The 22,941-nt window shown below is 30.3% G+C and overlaps 1 protein-coding gene across 5 annotated transcripts in view; it reads left to right on the top strand.

The window, feature by feature from the left end:
• Positions 1 to 14,884, top strand: part of LOC143064295 (glycogen debranching enzyme-like) — a 49,949-nt gene extending 35,065 nt beyond the window's left edge. For 4 of the 5 annotated variants that reach the window (XM_076237036.1, XM_076237059.1, XM_076237051.1 and 1 more), the window contains 6 exons: positions 1,886 to 1,998; positions 2,576 to 2,787; positions 3,235 to 3,332; positions 4,308 to 4,395; positions 9,797 to 9,985; positions 10,332 to 14,884. In XM_076237036.1, coding sequence (XP_076093151.1) covers positions 1,886 to 1,998; positions 2,576 to 2,787; positions 3,235 to 3,332; positions 4,308 to 4,395; positions 9,797 to 9,985; positions 10,332 to 10,484 — 853 coding nt within the window. In that variant the 3' untranslated portion in view covers positions 10,485 to 14,884. Of the gene's footprint in view, positions 1 to 1,885; positions 1,999 to 2,575; positions 2,788 to 3,234; positions 3,333 to 4,123; positions 4,188 to 4,307; positions 4,396 to 9,796; positions 9,986 to 10,331 lie in introns of those variants that run through there. The other variant, XM_076237070.1, reaches the window with a different exon arrangement.
• Positions 14,885 to 22,941: the final 8,057 nt, after the last annotated feature.

The raw sequence follows: 22,941 nt of genomic DNA, 5'->3' as shown, positions 1-22,941 counted from the left end.
TTCCACTGTTATCTTATAAACTGAGCATTTGTCTTCAGTGAGTTTAAAGCTATCATTCAAGTACATTATAAAAACATGTACTATATTGATATGTATGAAATCAGAAGTCCATTACTAATAAGAAGAAACAGTATAGTTAATGATGAACATTTGTACTAAGTTAATTTGAAAGGGACAAAGTGACTGATCAATTATATTAAAAGACATAAAGAAACAAAAGTCACAATCTTTTGAAACTGTGCCATGACCTAAGTACATGTATATAAAGAACAACCATGACTGTTAACCAGAAAAATAGAGGAATACCACATAAAACATGAATATAAATTATGATATCATATCTTCATCCTATGGTTTCAGTAATGCCTTCAATTGCAAATCATGTGTACCCATGCAAGCATAGTACAGCATTCAGCTATCATAATAATATAAATACTTATATTCTGTGAAAAAGTTTTAATTGGAACTTATTCATTGATTTCTATGAAAATTGTTTATTCAAAACTTTTATCACAGGAACGAATATTTCACTTATAAAAACTTTTACAGTGACTTGACTGTTAGTGTTGCTATCCACCAATTGCAACTCATTCAAAATTTTGACCAAATTGCAATTTGTTTTATAAAATCAAATTGTTCAACTGGTCAGAATATTGAACAAATTGTTCAGTCAAAATGTGAAAGTGCAAGGTGATAAAATAAAATATACTTACAATCCTATAAGACTTGTACTCCACTTAAATGATGTTATTACTAAATTTGTCTATCAATCTGTATAGTTATATTATAGCCATTACCATACTAAAGGTGAACTGTTTTATTTTGAATTGCTATAAAAATGTCCAAACTAAGCTTTTATATAGTTTTTCTTTCGAAAAGGATTTTATATTTATAAGAATCATATATCATTTAAAATAATACATCATATATTCAGTAAAATACGTGTGAAATAACAATATGCTATTGATAAGTTTCCTTGGGGAGATAACCTAAAATACTATTCTTTTGAATGAAGATTTTTTGAAACCAAAAAAGATTATCTCCCCTTCCTACAAACATATTGCAATTTCACAAATATTTTACTGAATATGAAATGTTTTTATTCACATCATGTGTGATTCTTATGAATATAGAATACTTTTCAAAAGAAAAACTATATAAAAGCTTAGTTTGGACATTTTTATAGCAATTAAAAATAAAACAGTTCACCTTTAGTATGGTAATGGCTATAATGTAACTATACAGATTGATAGACTGATTAAGTAATACCATCAATAAAGTGGAGTTAAAGTCTTATAGGATTGTAAGTATGTTTTATTTTATCACCTTGCACTTTCACGACTTGACTGTGGTTTTCTACAGCAGTTGGTTCAAATTTCTGACCAGTTGAACAATTTGGTTTAATAAAACAAATTGCAATTTGGTCAAAATTTTGAATGAATTGCAATTGGTGGATAGCAACACTAACAGTCAAGTCACTGTAAATATTGGCACAAAATTCATGGAGCTGTGATTTTTGTTCTGGAACTTATTTCACATTTGGTAAAAAAATAGTTTCGTGACAAATTTTCCAGTGCTGGAACATGTTTTCTGTGATATAAATTCCAGTGGAACATATTTCCTATATTACCAGTGTAAAACCATTCAAACAGGCATATATCAAACAGTAGTGGTAAACAATTATTAACACAAGTAAGATAATAGTTTCACATCTTATATCTGATTATAATATGACTTGCTTTTAAATAAATGTGTGGTTAAGGACTTTTGGGAACTTCTATATTTGAATGTTTGTGGTTTAACCCCAGCCACACATATGTACCATATATGTGTATATTGAGGATTATTCTGATTTTTGACAATGAATGAATGTGATATGTTACAGGAATGGGTCAGCTGTTGAACTTGTTGGCCTCAGTAAATCAGCAGTTAGATGGCTTCAAGAAATGAAAGCAAAAAGCAAATATCCTTATGATTCTGTAAATGCTAAAATAAATGGTAAGTATTTCTTCCCTTGAATTTTTTTATACTAGTTTTAATTTGTGTAATAAATGCTCAACAAATAGTATGACAAAATTGTATAAATCTAATTGTAAATGAAATATTTTATATTTATTTTTAAGTATCAGTGCAATTATTTCTTCTTCTGATGTCACCATACAACATTATGACTTCTTAAACAGTTCCAATGTGTCAGTCTAGATAAGAAATTTATATGCATACCACATAGACATGTTCTCACCATAATATACATGTAACATTTGCCACTGTACATTAAACTCAAATCAATAAAAATGTTTTTAGAATTGATTTCTTTCAGTGTTGCATACTTTAAAATGCTAAGATAATGCAAATAGATTTAATAGTACTTTATATTTTTCAAAATTGAGGGGCCAAAAACTAGTTTCTACTTTCTTTGCTTATTATGTCATCCTTGATCTGTAATTGTGAAACGTCTTTTGAAAAAAAGATATTATGTCCCAGCTACTACGTGGGGCAAGAATGTATTATAAGATGGCTTTTAATAAAAATGTCAGTTTCACTTCTACTTCAAAGTTACATTATATTGTTTCAGGTGCTGATGTAAAAGTTACATTCAAAGAATGGGAAGAAAAGATACAATCTAATTTTGAAGAATTTTTTTGGATCAACTCTACACCAATGCCTGACAGGGAACCTCACCCAGAACTGATAAACAAACGAGGGATCTATAAAGATTCTTACTTTGCCAAACCATTCTTTGCAGATTTTCAATTAAGACCAAATTTCTTTGTGGCTATGGCCGTGGTGAGTTTTTAAAATAGATTTACTACAATACAGACACTGAGTAATAAGATATGTTGATTTCAGACTAACTGTGAAAAGTAAGACAATGACATCATGGTTATAAAAGCATTTAGAAATGTTGACAATCTTCCTTGTCTAATTCTGTGAAATAATGAATTTGTTCAAAACAAGAAGCACTTAAGACTCAGTTCATGTCTGCAACTAATAATGTTAAAAGGTCATAGTAGAAAAGTATGTATTGATGTTGTTCATCTAAAAAGAAATGTGTACCAGTATTGAGTATATCACTGCATGTACTCGTAGTTCAATGAATGGATTGAGTATATTACATCACAATATTAGCTTCTATGTTTTTTAAATGGACAATTTTGTATAAACAATTATACATCAATGTAAGATATCAAGCTTGCTCCTTTAGAGTTACTTTGATATATTGATCTGTTTCAGGCACCAGAACTATTTACTCCAGAAAATGCATGGACTGCTCTGAAACAAGCACAGGATATTCTAGTTGGACCTTTAGGTGTCAAAACATTAGATCCAAGGTAATGAAAATACCAGATTTTACTTAATAATAAAACCTTCAGTTTACATGATAGTTGGATCATTTTAAATGATTTATTAAAAGGTTTGAATTAAAAAAAAAGTTCTTTAAAAGTTCGGTATTTTGTTTAGATGAATCAACTTAGATAACATCAGAATGATATATAACGTTGAATTTAGATAATTTCTAGATACTTCTCAAAATATTTTATATGTCATTCACTTGAGATTTGTTATATATAAAGGCTTTGTTTTATGTATTACAGTGACTGGTCATATGTAGCAGATTTGTTATATATAAAGGTTTTATGTATTACAGTGACTGGTCATATGTAGCAGATTTGTTATATATAAAGGTTTTATGTATTACAGTGACTGGTCATATGTAGCAGATTTGTTATATATAAAGGTTTTATGTATTACAGTGACTGGTCATATGTAGCAGATTTGTTATATGTAAAGGTTTTATGTATTACAGTGACTGGTCATATGTAGCAGATTTGTTATATATAAAGGTTTTATGTATTACAGTGACTGGTCATATGTAGCAGATTATGATATAAAGGCTTTATGTATTACAGTGACTGGTCATATGTAGCAGATTTGTTATATATAAAGGTTTTATGTATTACAGTGACTGGTCATATGTAGCAGATTTGTTATATATAAAGGTTTTATGTATTACAGTGACTGGTCATATGTAGCAGATTTGTTATATATAAAGGTTTTATGTATTACAGTGACTGGTCATATGTAGCAGATTTGTTATATATAAAGGTTTTATGTATTACAGTGACTGGTCATATGTAGCAGATTATGATAAGTTTTATGTATTACAGTGACTGGTCATATGTAGCAGATTATGATAAGTTTTATGTATTACAGTGACTGGTCATATGTAGCAGATTATGATAAGTTTTATGTATTACAGTGACTGGTCATATGTAGCAGATTATGATAAGTTTTATGTATTACAGTGACTGGTCATATGTAGCAGATTATGATAACAGCAATGACTCTAATGATCCTAAAGTAGCTCACGGTTTTAACTACCATAATGGTCCTGTGAGTATATTGGAAATAACATTTAAGCCCATAAAAATGACACATTTTAAGCATGATGCAAATCCAGATATAGTGTCGTAATTTCTGCTTCTTGCTATGTTTTGATATAGTTATAAAGCCAGCAAATACGAATATCTCATAAAACTAGTAAATGCACGGGGTAATAAATAAATACGGACGTCAAAACTGTTGTCTGTTCTCTCTCATCATTGGTAGCGTGAATAACTAGTCAATAGTAAAAATGATACTTTTATTAAACAGCCGATATATTTCCATACAAGTACAATATTCCAACAATAATATATATAATTTACATACGGGCGGAGCTACTAAAATAATAGTCTTTTACTTGTATTTTCGTACGGACCAACCGGGATTAACTTGACAATATAAATAAATATGCAAGGCATACAGCTATCTGCGCTGCTTCTTACCTCTAAATTATAACCCTTACTTGTAATATAAAATGCGAGGCATACAGCTAATGCGCTGCTTCTTACCTCTAGGAACCCCCGGGACGAGCCTTGCTGCAAGCCAAAAGTAAACACAGCAAAGACTGACGAACGTGACGTTGCACTCGTATTTATTTCAAATTACCGGAAGTAAATATTCTAAGCAGGAAGAAAAACATAACGTAACATAACGGAAAACGCTTACATAAAATATAGGAGTCCTCGACTCAAAATGCTTATAATAATACAACCTTATAAATAAACAAATCTAGACATATCAATTCTTTCAGTTAAGAACTCATAAATGAACACTTTTGGGTTCACGCTTAAAATATTGACCCAACGGTAACGTTCTGAACAATACATGACAAAGTTGCGCCATATACGACGTTATCGATACAGCTAATAACATAAAGTAAAACGTACGTTAATTACTCATTCAATATACTAAATACTAGAAATAACTTCTGACAACTTGTATAAACTCTCTTAATATAATAATAACAATATTCCTTTACTTGGAAATAACCAAAACACACATTTACAACACTGCCTCTCCCCCAGAATACATTTCGTCCTCGAAATATGTCTTGTCAATTCTGAGAGTACATTTACAAATTCTTTTCACATTAATACTCTATCATGAAAATAAAACAATTTTTGCTCATCTCCAATTTATAAAAAACAAACAAATATTTAAGCTAACTTTAAACTTAAACATACATCAACAAACTACTGCGCCTGTTAATGTTATCTTAAAAAGCAATATCTGCGTCAACAAACTAATGCGCCTGTTAATACTTTAAAGGCAAAACACACGTTTTATTTAAAATTTCCTTCAATGTATAACATGTATAAATATCTTCTCTTATATTTATATAACAATAAAGAATCATGAAAAACAAAGTTCTTTTTTTTCATCCAGTTACAGCACTAATATACAGTTACTCCATTAAAAGTTCAATCCAAAATTCTCAATTCTATCAGACGCTGGAATTATAAAACATTATGAAGCTAAACTTCATCTAAACAACCGGCTATAAACTATAAGCCTACAGATGTCCTATCTAGTACTATACCACAGTCAAGGGTACCACCGTGTATAAATATATACACAACCTCGATACTGATGCACCATACAAACATAAGTATAAAAATTAGTACAAAAGAATAAAAAATGGTCATCTGTATTCCCCGAGAAATATCTAAAATGGTGTAGACTATAGCTCAGCATACCCATGGTGTAACCTAAATGTATATTGCAATCTAGACTAATCATTAGCCTTAACTTATTCTCGCACCAAAACAAAAATGGCACCTAAAGTATCCCAACTGCCAATATACACCCACCGAAAGCAGCTTCCCACCAAAATAGTATTAAACAATCTTTACTGCAACAACAACAACAATTCAATAGGACCATCAAATTCCAGATTCTGATAAAAAATAACCTGTTTTCTGAAAATCTCAAAAACAATTTCAATACCACAATATATTTCAAAAGTGTAAAAATCTATAATACTGTATACTCTACATATTTGTGCTTAATGTACTCAGTGTATAAACTAATATTACAAGTCTTGTCAATAAAACATGAATCACTTATACATTTTATCAATAACAAAAAAAATCACACAAGTTCCATATCAACATTATAAAAAATCTGAATCTACACAAAAATACTCTGATATTTGGCCAGTGTAGGCTTATCTGCTATATAGTCCTAACTATTTCTGATAACCCTGACTTATAAATCCAAACTGCGGGTTCCCTCCGAAAGTATTCATATTTTCTGGTTTCCCTCTTTTTCCTCTTGAGAAAGGACAATCTCTGCTGTAATGTCCCTCCTGGTGGCATGAGTAACATGTATTTACTCGGTAACTGCTGTTTGCATTTAATTGGTCTTTCTTAATGTCTTCAAAATCAATCAACTCGTCTAAGCCCGTTTTAAATTCTGCATTAGCTACATATTGGTTTGGACTCTCTGTCCTACATACCTCGAAGTCTTCCGTTTTCCCTTGTGCTGTGAAATTTTCATAAGTATTTACCTGTCTGACATTACAATTTTTGCCTACATTTTTTCTACAACTTGCGTGCCATGTTACTATATTTATTGCATCCTGCAATGTTGCTGGTTTCTGTATGAGGACTTCATATGATAGTGACTGGTCTGGCAGACCCTTAATAAAGTGTTCTGTTTTAAAACGGTCCAGCAAATTTGAGTCATTTACATCAGGGTATGCCTTACCTACCATCCACTCAACACGAGAAGCATATTCTTGTATGCTTTCTTTCTGACCCTGTTTGATAAACTGCAAATTGGTCATATACGTCTCTGGTAAAATGTGATCCCCAAATCTCTGTGACATGGCATCATGTATTTGTTGTATGTCTCTGTGAAAGGCAACAGGAAGCTCATTTACAAATACCAAGGCGTCATCTCTAAGACTATTTAAAATGAGCTCCTCTACTTGTCTGTCGCTGGACCAATTGAACCTACTACCCAATAACCTAAACTGTGTCCAGAAGGCCTTGAAATCCCCCTTACCATCAAAGAGTGGACTTCTAGGTTTTGGTTCTTCCCTTTGTAGTTGCTGAACACGACTACTTTCTCTTACATCATGTGTACTAACTGGGCGTGGTGTATAAGTGTTATCGGTACTTGGACCAGCTGCTAACTGTTGGGTCACTGATACCTGGTTAGTTTGTTCAGTTGTGGTCATGTTAAGGCCTATGCTATTTTGACTAAAATTCTGAGTATTGGTGTTATTTTCAGCCACATGGTTACCCCTTGCAATTACTAACTGAGCTATACTTTCCTGATTTAGCTTAACTTGCGTGCTCATCTCAGAAAATCTGTCATTTTGATTTTTTAATTGTCTCTGAATGTCCATTAGAATCGCAATAATATCGTTATCATTCAAATTCGTCTTACTTTCCTCAACCGTATTCTGCACAGGCGAGGTCATAGGACTTACTGTGGGGCTGGAGGTGGATAAATTAACATCATCTTCTATGACCAAATCCATTAAATTACAGGTCTCAACAGTTCCGCTCTGTGAAATAATCACATTTTTCATACTTTCCCCCCTTCCAAAAATTGGAGCTGGGAATTTTCTATTTCTAAGATCCATGTTTAAAACAAACAATAATAAATTATGCCAAGGAAGCTAAATGCACCTCCTTTATAAATATTCTTTTTTCTTTCTAGGAAGCTAAATGCACCTCCTTTTTAAATATTCTTTTTTCTTTCTAGGAAGCTAAATGCACCTCCTTAATATATTTAAAAAAAAAAATCAGAAGCTAAATGCACTTCTGTATTTTCCAAAATAAGCCACTTATCACAGTATAATGTATAGAGCGAAATGCACTCCATACACAATATATGTCACTTACTGTGTTCCATACACAGTAATATTTCTAAAAATAGACGTGCCAAATTCCTTGAAACGTGAGAACTAAACCGCTGCCACCATTGTCGTAATTTCTGCTTCTTGCTATGTTTTGATATAGTTATAAAGCCAGCAAATACGAATATCTCATAAAACTAGTAAATGCACGGGGTAATAAATAAATACGGACGTCAAAACTGTTGTCTGTTCTCTCTCATCATTGGTAGCGTGAATAACTAGTCAATAGTAAAAATGATACTTTTATTAAACAGCCGATATATTTCCATACAAGTACAATATTCCAACAATAATATATATAATTTACATACGGGCGGAGCTACTAAAATAATAGTCTTTTACTTGTATTTTCGTACGGACCAACTGGGATTAACTTGACAATATAAATAAATATGCAAGGCATACAGCTATCTGCGCTGCTTCTTACCTCTAAATTATAACCCTTACTTGTAATATAAAATGCGAGGCATACAGCTAATGCGCTGCTTCTTACCTCTAGGAACCCCCGGGACGAGCCTTGCTGCAAGCCAAAAGTAAACACAGCAAAGACTGACGAACGTGACGTTGCACTCGTATTTATTTCAAATTACCGGAAGTAAATATTCTAAGCAGGAAGAAAAACATAACGTAACATAACGGAAAACGCTTACATAAAATATAGGAGTCCTCGACTCAAAATGCTTATAATAATACAACCTTATAAATAAACAAATCTAGACATATCAATTCTTTCAGTTAAGAACTCATAAATGAACACTTTTGGGTTCACGCTTAAAATATTGACCCAACGGTAACGTTCTGAACAATACATGACAAAGTTGCGCCATATACGACGTTATCGATACAGCTAATAACATAAAGTAAAACGTACGTTAATTACTCATTCAATATACTAAATACTAGAAATAACTTCTGACAACTTGTATAAACTCTCTTAATATAATAATAACAATGTTCCTTTACTTGGAAATAACCAAAACACACATTTACAACATATAGGTACAAGAACCATAATGACACCAAAGGAAAACATTTACACAAAACTCGTGTACTCATGCGAAACTGACAAATATGTCAAAAAGCTCAATTTAAAAAAAATTTACATTTAAATAATGATATGGGTCAAGGTTTTACCACAAAAATATTTTGCTACACAAGTTCTATACAAAGGTGTTAATGTTGATAGAATACTTTTGGAGTTAGGATTTGTCTCATTACTAATTATGCCAAAAACTATGTGTAAAAAATATCCATTTCATTTAAGACATGTTAATTTTAACAAGTGTATGGAATCATTATGACATCACAGGAACTGACGTGTCCAGATTAAATAAACCCATTTATTTTTCTAATAGTAAAACTAACATGATTTTGAAAGGAAAGAAGAACTTTTCTATTTTTGCCACTTTAGGGGCCATATATAGCCTTTATAATACCCCTTCCATCTTTCAGACACAAAAATTTGGATAGCAATGTTATCATTCCTAAAAACAATTGTTTCCTTAAATGTAAATATATATTCTATTACATATTTTGTAGGAATGGGTTTGGCTGATGGGTTACTTCTTACGAGCTAAATTAATCTTTGCTGACAAACTAGAAAAGAGAATACCAGGAATAAGGAAACAGACTATGGGATATATCAAATCTAAAATGACAGTACATTTTGAGCATCTTACAGGTTCTCCATGGCAATCATTACCAGAATTAACTAATTCACACGGATCTGTATGTATTATTAATCAAGTGGGGATTTAAAATAGATGGCTTTTAATTCTGTTTGTTTTCCATTTTTTTAATTGTGAAAAAAAAAAGTTTTCATTTTTTTAAATGGAGGATAATAATCAATATAAATTGATAATTGAATGTATTCTCTCTTCGATTTTTCTTGATCCTTCAGTTTGTAGTTTTATGGTAATGTTTAATGCAATCCCTTTATCATTGTGTATATTTAAGTTAATTCAAGATGATTAAATCATTATTAAAAGGAACATGTTTGATGTAAAATAAATATAAAAATGCTGTGATGTTTTTTTTTTTTATTTGTATGCTTAAAATAGTTTTCCTTTTTCAGTATTGTCGAGACAGTTGTGCTGCCCAGGCTTGGAGTGTTGGGTGTTTATTAGAAGTATTTTATGATTTGAATCAAGTAGAAGAAGAAGATGACCTTGTCAAGTCTGCTGTAAGACCAAAGGACAAACATGATGTTCTTGTTTCTGTTTCCTAGATGTACAATGATAAAATGTCAGCAAATACACCAAATTTTATGTAATATGACTAGCATATTAAGGTAAAGTTTTCTTGTGATATATGCTTATATACATTTTGGAAAAAATGTTGATATTAGTTTTAAAGTTTAACAAAACACTAGTATGCATACCTTATACATTTGTTGAATAGCATATTATTATTATATTCTCAGTTCGTAGACCTCTGCTTACCGATATGAGAGTATATATTGACTTTGTTGGAAGTTATTTTATTTTGTGAAATTTTATGATGGCCTTGCCATAGATGATAGTATCATGGGTTTTAAATAGAAGAATAACATCACAAATTAAGAATACTGTAAATTTAGAAATTATTGCGTGCATTTATTATTGCGATTTTGTCATTTTAGACTAAAATGCGATTTTTATTTTTGCGATATTCAGAAAAATCTTGTTTGTTTCACATAAAAAATTTCAAAATGCAAGATTTAATCATTTTGATGATAACCCTGTAGCAATTTTCACCATTATAAAAACATTGCAATAATTTCTGAGTTTACAGTAAACTTGTATAAAAGTAGCATATAATAAATTTAGTACTGGTTTTTGGAGTTAATATTTCCATTGATGTTTCAAACATTCCTATATTTTTATGCTATGACATAAGTTTTAGTTTATGCTGTGAAACCAATCTTTACTGATCTGTTTACTTCATGGGTACTTGGCCAGTAGGTATTGAAAAAATATTGTAAAAAGATATTTTTTTTAAATGATAAATTGAAATGAAAATACCAGGGGCATAGCTGGGTCCATATAATGTTGATGCCCAAATAATGAAAAGGGTTGAAGAATTTTTTTTTTATTTCTCAAAATTTTCTGTGATCAGATGCGGTGCATGTTAGCGAATATAGAGTTACTCTCCTGATTACTCTTCCCATGTAAATTTATTTCAAATTATTTTTTTTTAAAACAATGTCTACAAATAATTTACAAACCTGTATATAAATTGAGGTTGATAACCTAAGGTTTGCTACACTTCAAGTTATTTCCATTGTTGGTACATTGAAAGAAATTAAGACAACATGGACATTGTACATTAGTTTTATTAACAAACAGAATTCTCAATCTTAGATAAATGTGAACTCATAATCATGAAAAGAAAGGTTTTTTTTTTAATTTTATATTTTACCTCTTTCTTTTAATGGATATTTTCATTTATATTTGTATTTGCTTGGTACACCAACTAAATAACCTTCAGAATTGTTATGTTTTATTCAATGTAATTTATAGTTATACTTAAGAATTGATTATTGATTATGATTCGCTTTTGTGTCATTTTAGATAATGTTAGGTACTTTTACAAATGCCTATTTATGAGAAAGAAAAAATATTTATAAATTAAACTGTTAGATGGGGTGTAATTTATTAATAACTATTGTGCCATGTAAGAATATGATGACATGTTTGAAACCTAATTGGATATTTTTCTGCCTACAAATGGAAAATTAAAATCTGTGTTGGTTAAAGTATGATATGCAAGTTGTAAATTGACAAAGGCATTTTTTAAGCCTGTTTAGCTTATGACCTTCCCACATCATCAACATATTACCAAAAACTTTTGCTAAACATAACCAAATTATAACAAGTCCTTCTATAGCATGAAAATTTAAAAATTAATACAACAAAATATTGTATGACACAAAACAGGAAAAAATAAAATACTTAGTAATTATATTCAAATCAAAATTAGATAAACAAAATTACAAAATCCTGCATGCCACACAAAAAAGCAGGTTAAAAATCTCTTTTAAATTTATGTTCTTTAAATACGGTTTCTGATCACTGGGAATTTCTGGGTAAACCATCAAAGTTAAAACTTGATAGCGTTTTGGTCCAGTATCTTGAAAAGAAAAGGCTGTAGCAAAATTCATGATGGAAATTAAAGAGATTTTTGAAAATATGATAACAATGAGAAAACCAAAGTATAATACATCAACTTATGAAATACAGTCTAATTAGAAATGTTGCTTAAAAGTATCAGTATTAATTATTTTTGTATATTAACGTTTGATAAAACTACAAATGCTTGCCATTATATTTGTATCTGCTAGTATTACAGAATTTATAGAAATATTTGTATGTGTCATATTTTTTACATAATAAACCAAATAAATTACAACTGTTAACACTATTGATCTCAGGTAACCAGTATGATTAAATTTTGTTCTAAACAGTATACTCACAACAAAAGAAAACCTTAATGTATCTTGCATTATCTGTTATTAAGCCTTTCTAAAGTATTGGTGGATAGTTGTCTCACACCACATCTACTTAATTTTATATAAATCATAACAGTGTATTTTAGTCAATTAAATTAGCTATCTAAACTTGAGTCATTTAACTTTTGTATTTATTATTGTTGGGTTGCTGTCAATCAATTAAAAACATGATATCCAATGTTTCATGTGGAAATCTTACAAAATCACAACAATTAAATCTTTTCAAAAGGATCCGGTTTAGCAGGGCAAGCTGTGTGTGAAAAATGTGCCTTTGTTACAATCCATTAAATTGATTGAAATCCTGTTCATCTTTGTTTTAATAAAGTTTATACAACATTTATTTTTATGATTCACTTAAACCAAAGAAAACTGATAAAAGTGTTACATGAAAATTGAACATGTATGTGTTTCTTAGTTATTTTTGTTATCTGTTTTGTAGAGGCAAGATAAACAACTGTAAAATGTACATGTATGTGTTTCTTAGTTATTTTTGTTATCTGTTTTGTAGAGGCAAGATAAACAACTGTAAAATGTACATGTATGTGTTTCTTAGTTATTTTTGTTATCTGTTTTGTAGAGGCAAGATAAATAACTGTAAAATGTACATGTATGTGTTTCTTAGTTATTTTTGTTATCTGTTTTGTAGAGGCAAGATAAATATAACTGTATAAAATGTACATATACACTATATGTATTTAGATACTGTAAATTCAGAAATTATTATTAATCTGAATATTGCGACTGTTTGAGCAGCGCAAAAGTAAGAACTCATATTCTGATATCTGATGCATACATCTGCATGTAGCTTTATCTGAAATCGCAATAAATAATCTTGCATTATTGTCAATTCTTCAAAAATCGCCATAAAAAAATGCATGCAGTAATTTTTGAATTTACAGAAAGGTAAAGTGAGAAATTATGATGAGGGCATTATTTTGATTTAATTCACAAAAATAATTCCTTATGTTTGATTCATCTTCAAGAAGCGACATAATCAGAGACACGAAAATAAAACAGTTACAACTGACAGAACAACCTGGACATTTTTTTTTCTTCTCCCAAGCTAGATGCTTGCTTTGTGGGCATTAACCAAATGATTACTTTTATAAACTGTGTTATTAAAAATGATGCAAAGCACCATATGTAGTAATTTATAGAATTTACTTGCCTTAATTATTATGGTCAAATATTTGATCAGGTGACCTTTTGAACCCTCTAAACAACAAAGGGGTATCATCACTTTGTTATATAATATCAGTCAGTATTAAAATGCTTTATAATAGATGTTTAATCCTGTACTAGTTTTTACGGGTATTTGATATGTTGGTTACCCTTTATATCATTGTTGCATTTATTATTTTAACTTCTTAATGTATTCAGACAATGGTGAAATTGATCCTCTCCCGAACATAATCTGCCAAAAAGATCATATTGTATATACAATAGCACTTTATTTTTCTAATGATTAATGTTGACGTTTAACAGGCTTGTCCAAAGTGTTAAGGATATTAATAATAAGAAATTAATCTAAATGTTCTCATATTAAAGCTGTTCTCCCAGAATCTGAAATAATTACAAATTCTCAGTAGCTAACGATATTGTATATTGCAGACTTGTGACTTGTCAAATGAAAAAAATTGCCCCACTTATAATTTTTCGTTTTTTTTAAACCATAAAAAATCATTTGGTGATGAACACATTAAATTTGAATCCTTTAGGTTTCTTTACCGTTATTATTTTTTCTAGTATCTATTCCCATATAAGATTTGAAATCCAGCAGAATCCAGGGCTAACCTTGTCATGGAATTTTGCATTAATTTTCAGAATTTTGTTAATGAAATATATTCTGTAAGTAATGTCTTAAAGTCTACATGATCACTTCAAAACCATTTGATATATTTAGTAGATATTATTTAGTCCTCTTTGAAGTTTTTGATTCAATTTATAAAAATAATGTGTCTATATACAATCTGGTCATTTGTTTTTATAGTTTTTGTTTTAAGATCAGCTGATCTGATATTTGTACCTGTAATATTTTTGTTTTATATTTTAATTTTGTTTTTTTGCTTGTGTTACATATTTTTAACCTCATATTATAATATTTTTGTTACCAAGAATAAAAATCTTTTTATCTGAAATTCTTTTGAAAATTTCTTTCATGAAACAATGAAAAATAGACAACCTTTGATGCACTTCTGTCAAAAACTTTGGTTTTAGTGAACATTATTCATGCATTCAGGGGCATCATCACTTATGTTCCAATGTTGAGCAAGAGGTTGCAAAATTATGATGCTATATTGTATGAATTATTCGGCAAATTGAATTTTCATAATTGACCTTCAGCTCTGCTGTCATTAGGGAATTGTCATAAGGTACCTACGAACAAACATTATTTCTAGTTTATCCTTCATAATGACTATCACTAAGATGCTTGATGAACGTTAATAGTACAGGGATACAGGGAATTCCCTCTAACTGGTAAATGACGTCACAAAGGCGTGCATAATTTTTTTCCGATGAAGGACAAACTCGAAAGTGGTCTATTGACGTTACTTTTCTGAGCTGTAAATCTGTTAATATAATGTGTAATATCACTTAGTTTATATTTCACACCAACTCAAGTCATGAACAACACACCATGATATAAAATTAAGAAATCAAAGGTCTTCTCTAAATTTAAGAGATAATTTCCTGTTTAAAGAAAATTCACTGATGTTGGCTTACTATACATGGATGCCAAAATTGTATGGTTACTATGCACTTTTCTTTTAAATAAGTACACAAGACAACTAATATGAGTTTGCTCAAGGTCACGTGTCTCTTATTATACTTCATCACTAACCAGTTTAAAATTATAATCTGTTTGATAATTTAACATTTTCACAGCAATATCCACCATAAAAAGCAAAAGATTACTTCTGACCTGATAAACTATATTTACATATCAATGTCACAAACATATTTGCTCCCAGTTTGAGTTTATCTATTTTACTTCCTAAGGAGATGGAATAACAAGCACATGTCAAACTTTACAGCATGATATCATATTTTTTATTTGGATAAAGGAACACTACCGTAGATAAAATATCAGAAAACATAAAATAGGAGATTACTCTTATTCAAAATTTACTGAAGATGTAATTTCCTAACAAGAATGTGTCCAAAGTACACGGATGCCCCACTCGCACTATCCTTTTCCATGTTCCATGGACCGTGAAATTGGGTAATTATCTAATTTGGCATTAAAATTAGAAAGATCATATCATAAGCAACAAGTGTACTAAGTTTGAAGTTGATTGGACTTCAGCTTCATCAAAAACTACCTTGACCAAAAACTTTAACCTGAAACTCCCACTTTCATTTTCTATGTTCAGTGGACTGTGAAATTGGGGTCAAAAGTCTAATTTGGCTTAAAAATTAGAAAGATCATCTCATAAGCAACAAGAGTCCAGAAGTCATGGGTTCTATGCTCAGCCAGGTTAAATCAAAAGTTTTCAAATGGGTATTTGCTGCTTTCCCCATAGCACAAGATATTAAGGAGTATGAACCAAGATTGGACAGCCCAGAGTTCCAGTAGAGTGACAAGTCTTTATGCAGAAATTGGAACTTTATATTCATCTGACTCATCATGTTGGTCTTGTGCAAAGCAGTGTTCCTTTTCAAATTATTTTTGTCCTAAAAATGCTTTTAATATAAGAACTAGATTTTTGACTTAAACCAGTCAACTTGTCATTTTGGTGGCATTGTAATGAAAATCAGTAATATTTGAACATTTTATTCATTTCAAGTGTTAACAATACAACATTAATATATATATGTAAATAAATCCCAAGTAAACACACTAACCATACCATTCTATATCACCTTTAGAATAACATAAGTAAAGTCTACATCTGTAACTACGGTTATATCAGTTTGAAGTAATGCCATTGTTTATGTGTCCATGTGAAGGGGTTATATAAATACAATGTATGACAGCTGATAATGAAGTCATTACAAAATATAATGTCCAATTTTATTTCAATTCTAACTCATACATGTATACAACTTTTTTTCCCCATTTTTTTTAAATTTCCGAAGGATAACACTAAATACAGTCTACTTTCATAAGTACTGTTATTCTATTTCCATTTAAATACCAAATGAAATTGCTACTTTAGAATAAAATAAAACTTTTGCATCTTTGATATTGGATTTTTAGATCTTTGGAATGAATAAATGTCTTAATGGTAAACTGAAAACACTGAACCAAAACTAAATATATTTTAGAACAATAATTCTTGCAAATATGTGTTACTAACACAGCTGTGAAAATTGAATTACACTATATGTATGTGTTAACACAATAACAGTTGCTTAAATGTATTCAACAACAAAAAAAAACTATAAAATATAACAATAATAAGAACAGATAAAGATACTTATGGTGTGTATCAAATTAAGTATACAAATATCCTGAGCAAAGTTCAAAAGAAAGTATATTAAGCATTTCAAGCCACTATTTCAATCTAAGAGCAAACATAACTCTTTATCAGCTAAGAAAATAAATGTTTTAATCAAACCTCCTGGATTTTTTTTATAACATTTAAAATTGACATTGCTTACCCATTCCCTGCTGAACTACAGAAAATTATTTTATAGCCATATCAATTAATCTATGAATATAAATTCAATGAAATTAGCACCAATAACTCTACCATGTTACATCATATTATGCAATGTTCCAAGGCAGGACATCATTTGGTGCTTTAAACATTAATCATAGTCAGTGAAGCCCAAAAAGCTATAAGCTACCAACTAACTTATTAATATCAGCCCTCAGGGTCCTACATCTAAGTTACCTCTACTTCCATTACCCTACTAAATTTTACTTTGATTCAGAATTCTAAGATGCACATTTTCGTTCAAGCCTAGAGCTTTTGTGCATTTTTTTAACACATAAGAAGATGGAGTATGAAATATGATTCAGACTAACCTACTTTTGGCCAGATGTGATTTACTTAATGAAGTGTTCTATAAGCAAAGTTTGCCTTTATCTTCTTTTAATGATACCAAGCCTCATCACAATAGACATGTGCATGTAAAATTCTTCAATTTTTCAACTTTTATCAACTTCTGAAAACAGTCCAATACTAGATCTGGACCCGAGTCCCTGCATGCATTTGATTGAGGTCAGTGACATATACTGAGCCAAAAAAGTTTAGCAACACTTTTTTTTTCACTTTTTTTTTTTGGTTGTTTCTGCCAAAATTTTTTTAAAAAACATCATTGATATAAACGAGGGTTTGGATGGGGTTAAATGATTAAAGAATAATGCCCTTAAAAAATAACGGGCAAACAAAATGAAGATTAGAGAAATGCTTGGTCTAAGTTTTTGAAGATTAGAGAAAAAAGGGATGAAAATTAAATGTTTACAGAATGACAGACCCCCCATCCAGACCCTCATAAACCTAAGGTCTACCTGTAATTTTAAACAGTCATACTTTTTTCCCTGGTGATTGATTTCGCACCATTTAAGCTTTGCACATGTATTTGATGTTTTACCTTCTCTACCTGTTCTTTTAGAACGAAATTTGAAATTTTGTTTTCACTAATGTTCAGAGACACACCATTAGTTAGAAAAAAAAATGCATTGGGCGTCAACCAGTCGTCCCCGAAAATGACCGTCAGAAAGCTCTTGGAATGGTTGATGCCGGAATGAGTGTTGCCGACGTTGAGGCTTAATTTAATGTGCATAGGTCAAATGTTAAGAGACTAACAAACAAATATCGACAAATTGCAGCTGCACAGGATAGGCCAAGATCTAAAAAACTAACGTCAATGGAGGAGGGCTACCTTCGCTTAACGTCAACATGTGACAACTTTATTCCGGCCACACAAGTAGTGCATAGACTAAGGGCAGATACTGGAGTGTTTGCCAATCTGTTATCGATACACAAGGAGCATGGACGAGAAATCCATTTTGAATGACACTATACTCATTTCTGCATTTTGACCCTAATGCACTCCATACAAAGAAATAACTAGTGAATGTGAGTGATAAACATGCATGTTTTTTCTGACATGTCTTAATTCAATTTTGTTATTATTAAAATTATGTTTTTATGATTTTGTGATAAAATAAAATTTTATATTTTTGTTGCAAAACTTTTTTAGCTCAGTATCTATGTTAGACTCAGATTAAGGATCAGTCTCTAATCAATGTCCGTTCCTCAAATCGACGTCTAAATCTGACTGCTCATTCTCAAATCGACGTCCAAATCTGACTGTTCATTCTCAAATCGACGTCCAAATCTGACTGCTCATTCTCAAATCGACGTCCAAATCTGACTGCTCATTCTCAAATCGACGACCAAAATCGACGTCTAATTTGAAGTCATGTTTTGCCAAAACGACGCCTGATTGGTTGTAGTCTTAAATCGATGTCCAATATCAATTAATAATATACTACTGGACTAAATTTACACTTATACATGTACATGTTTTTTAGGGTTCTTATGACAACTAAATTTTCAAACATTTATACATACTTTCCATATAGATTTTTCAACCCAAAATAGGTAACATGCATACTTATCTTGATAAAATGTCAATCCAATCGATCTACATATAGTGTGTCATTTCTATTAATAATGAGAAATCAACCCAAGACAAAGCAAACCAAACGACATATAATAGAAGCATTTATTAGATCGTTGGTTTTCCTGCTTATATGGTTTTACACTAGTAATTTTGGGGCCCTTTATAGCTTGTTCGGTGTGAGCCAAGGCTCTGTGTTGAAGGCCGTACATTGACCTATAATGGTTTACTTTTATAAATTGTTATTTGGATGGAGAGTTGTCTCATTGGCACTCATACCACATCTTCCTATATCTATTCAACAATAGACAAAATAAAGAAGTACTCTGAGCCAATTGTTTTGAGAGTATTATAATTCGGACTCTGTAAAAGAGAGACAAAAGATACCAGAGGTACAGTCAAACTCATAAATCGAAAATAAACTGACAACGCAATGGCTTAAAATGAAAAGGACAAAAAGACAAACAATAGTAAATATGACAAAACATATAATACTAGAGAATAAGCAACACAAACCCCACCAAATATGGGGATGATCTCAGATATTTTTCAACAAATTTCCGAGTTTTACACCTGGAGTGAAACGTATATGCCAAAAAAGTTGGCATTATGTTTTTATGTTTTTCTGTTACACCCTGTTCTAGGTTTAGTGCTCTAACACATGTTTAACCTCCCTCCCCCAACATATTCTATATGGGCCTGTAGTGAAGTATTTTCGATGGTTTATGTCTGTCATATTTGTTTTTCAGAATTGTTTTCTTTTTATAAATAAAACCGTTAATTTTCAAATCTTAATTGTTTACATTATTCATGTTGTGAACTTTTATAGCCTTTGCAGTATGCTTTTATCATTGTTGTCTATAATTGCTCCACTTTATTTGAACTCTGGTGGATAGAATGGAAATATACCACAGCTCCTAATTTTAATATATTCTCTAAAATTTTAAAAATTGATATCACAACCTGTTTACATACTTTTAAAATCAAGTATGTAATAAATCTATATTTTTTTAAATATATCTTATTTGTCACACATAATATGTTTGAAGGTCTAAAGGTTTCAGCTGCTATCTGTTCAGTTCAATTTTGTTTTTTGTGTCCAAAACGGACATTGATTGGACGGACATTGAGAAGCTAAAAATTGGACGTCAGTTAGAGAAGCCAAAAAACGGACGTCAATTTGATAGGCATAACATTGGGCGTCGATTTGGATTGTTATTCTATTGTGACGTCAGATTTGGACATCGATTTGAGGAACAGACATCGATTAGAGACGGGAAGTCAATCTGAGTCTTCCATATATACCAGATCATAACTGATCATTCCAGGCGAAGAGTCCAATTGTCACTAGACTTACACTAATTTGAGAGCATTAGTGCACCAACTAGAGGCTCTTGTAAGCTAGTATTGCTCATTTGGAATCAAATTGATTGCCTTTAAGGGAACCATCAAAGAGTTAAATTATCTAACATTTTGAATTGATAAGCTACACAACAGCAGATCAAATACTTCAGTGATGTGTAGCTATCTGGGTCTCATTTAAATAAGATTTAATAAGAAAAACATCTCTCTATTCAACCATTTAAAAGCTTTTTGGATATTTAAAGCTCTACCTTTAAGTGCTAGTGTTTAAACACAAAAGTACATGTTATACCATAAAGTAATATTGTTCATGCAACTATCTTTGCAATAAAAGTGACCATTTAAAAGGTGTAAATAACAGTTTACTATTATGCTTCAACTTCCAGATTCTACATTGAAATGACAGTTCAACAAAATCTTAGGATAAAAGATCAAATATTTTGTGCAGCTTTGAAAATTAAAACCTATACATGTTTTTCATTTTAAACAAGATAAGATAATTTAAACATGACAAAACAATTTAAATAGCCTCAGGTCTACCATCTCTTGAAATAAAATGCATTTTACAATTCATACTCACAAAATGTTTCAATTATAAACTTTCATACAAAAATGCTTACTTAATAACAAACATTGATCATGCAGTTACAAGAAATAATGATCAAGATCTAATTGTGTAAATATAGTATGTAAAGTGCATATAATAAATTCTAGGTTCTATCACATTAAAAATTCTTGGTGTTCTATTTGAAAATGTAATTGAATTGTAGTAGATACTCATAATCAAACATTTTCTAAAAAAAAAAATAGAAGACAATGTATTCATGCGTTTTCAAATACATTTCCTATATCAAAATACATATGTTATTACTTCACAGAAAAATGGTGATTATTCAATGTCTTCATTTACACAGACTGACCATGGGTCAACAGGTGTGACTCATATATACTGAGAACTTGTAAGTGGTATGTTGCAGGTAACTGTTTTCTACTGCCAACAGTCATTTTAAAAGCTAGTATTCAAAAATAGTGATCCCTTTGGGAAAAAAGGACTTTGGTAAATTTTATGGAATTAGACTTTGAGAAATAACTATATTAATTCTAGTTCTATGGACAAAATAATTAAGGGATACACGATAACATTTACCACTGTTAATCTGAAAGGACAATGTTGTTTGATTGGTTTACTAAATATGTTTGAATCAATAATATCAACAAGATCAAACTGAAAATCCCTACGACAATTGTTATCTCCATGACATTTTTATAACAGGCACCTGCCTATAACTTTATATATAACTACCACATTATTCATATGACTACAGTGAAACCTGTTTAAACTGAACCCTGGATTAAAAAAAACTGAATTTTTATTTCAGGATGTTCTTTAACCTATGTAAATGGAACAACTACCTATACCAGACAAAATGTTTGGTCCTGAAGAGGTTCAGTCTTAACAGGTTTCTGTATATAACTATCTTTAATACAAATAATATATTGACCAGTATAATATACATACATACCCCTTTGCAACAGTAACAAATTTTTAATAGTCATAATGAGTCTATAAATTAGTGATCAAATATAACAACATATAAATATCATTTAAGAAATTAGAAACTCCATCATCACTTTATAATTCTAACATTTAAAGAACTAATGGTAGTTTTAAATATCAAACTAAAAAAATGTCAGGTCACAGGCTATAATTTTAAGTTATAAAATAGTGAACAATTTTTAAAAATTGGGCTATATTTTTGAAAATGATATCCAAAATATTTAAAAATTTAAAAAACCCGACAAATTCAAATCAGTATCATTCAATATGAAACTCTATTGATGAAACATATCAATAATGTTGAAGAGAAAACATGTGGAACATCCTGAATTACAATATGCCATTCCTATACAATTTGTGTTTCATTACTTTTAATTTTTAATAACAAGAACACAAATGTCAATAATCCCTTTATTTATCTTATTTCTGCTTTTCAGGTTAAAATTATTATACATGATCCTCTGGAGTTTTTCATATTTTTCTGAACATATACTTGTGCGGTTTTAACAACTTGACATCTTTATAAATGTGATATCAAATTTATAATTAATGAATGATCAATACCCTTTATTTCAATCATTATCAGTCTGTTAAAGTATTTGGTTTTTACACCATTATATTACTTCATTAGCGCATGTGTTGGGCAAAAAATTAAGGTCAGTATGTTGAACAAAGGACAGAATATCTTAATTTCCA

The sequence above is a fragment of the Mytilus galloprovincialis genome, chromosome 1 (assembly GCF_965363235.1).
Source record: "Mytilus galloprovincialis chromosome 1, xbMytGall1.hap1.1, whole genome shotgun sequence".
In the NCBI taxonomy this organism is placed as follows: domain Eukaryota; kingdom Metazoa; phylum Mollusca; class Bivalvia; order Mytilida; family Mytilidae; genus Mytilus; species Mytilus galloprovincialis.
Note: the sequence above shows the minus strand (reverse complement) of the source record. Positions and strands in the feature narration are given on the sequence as shown.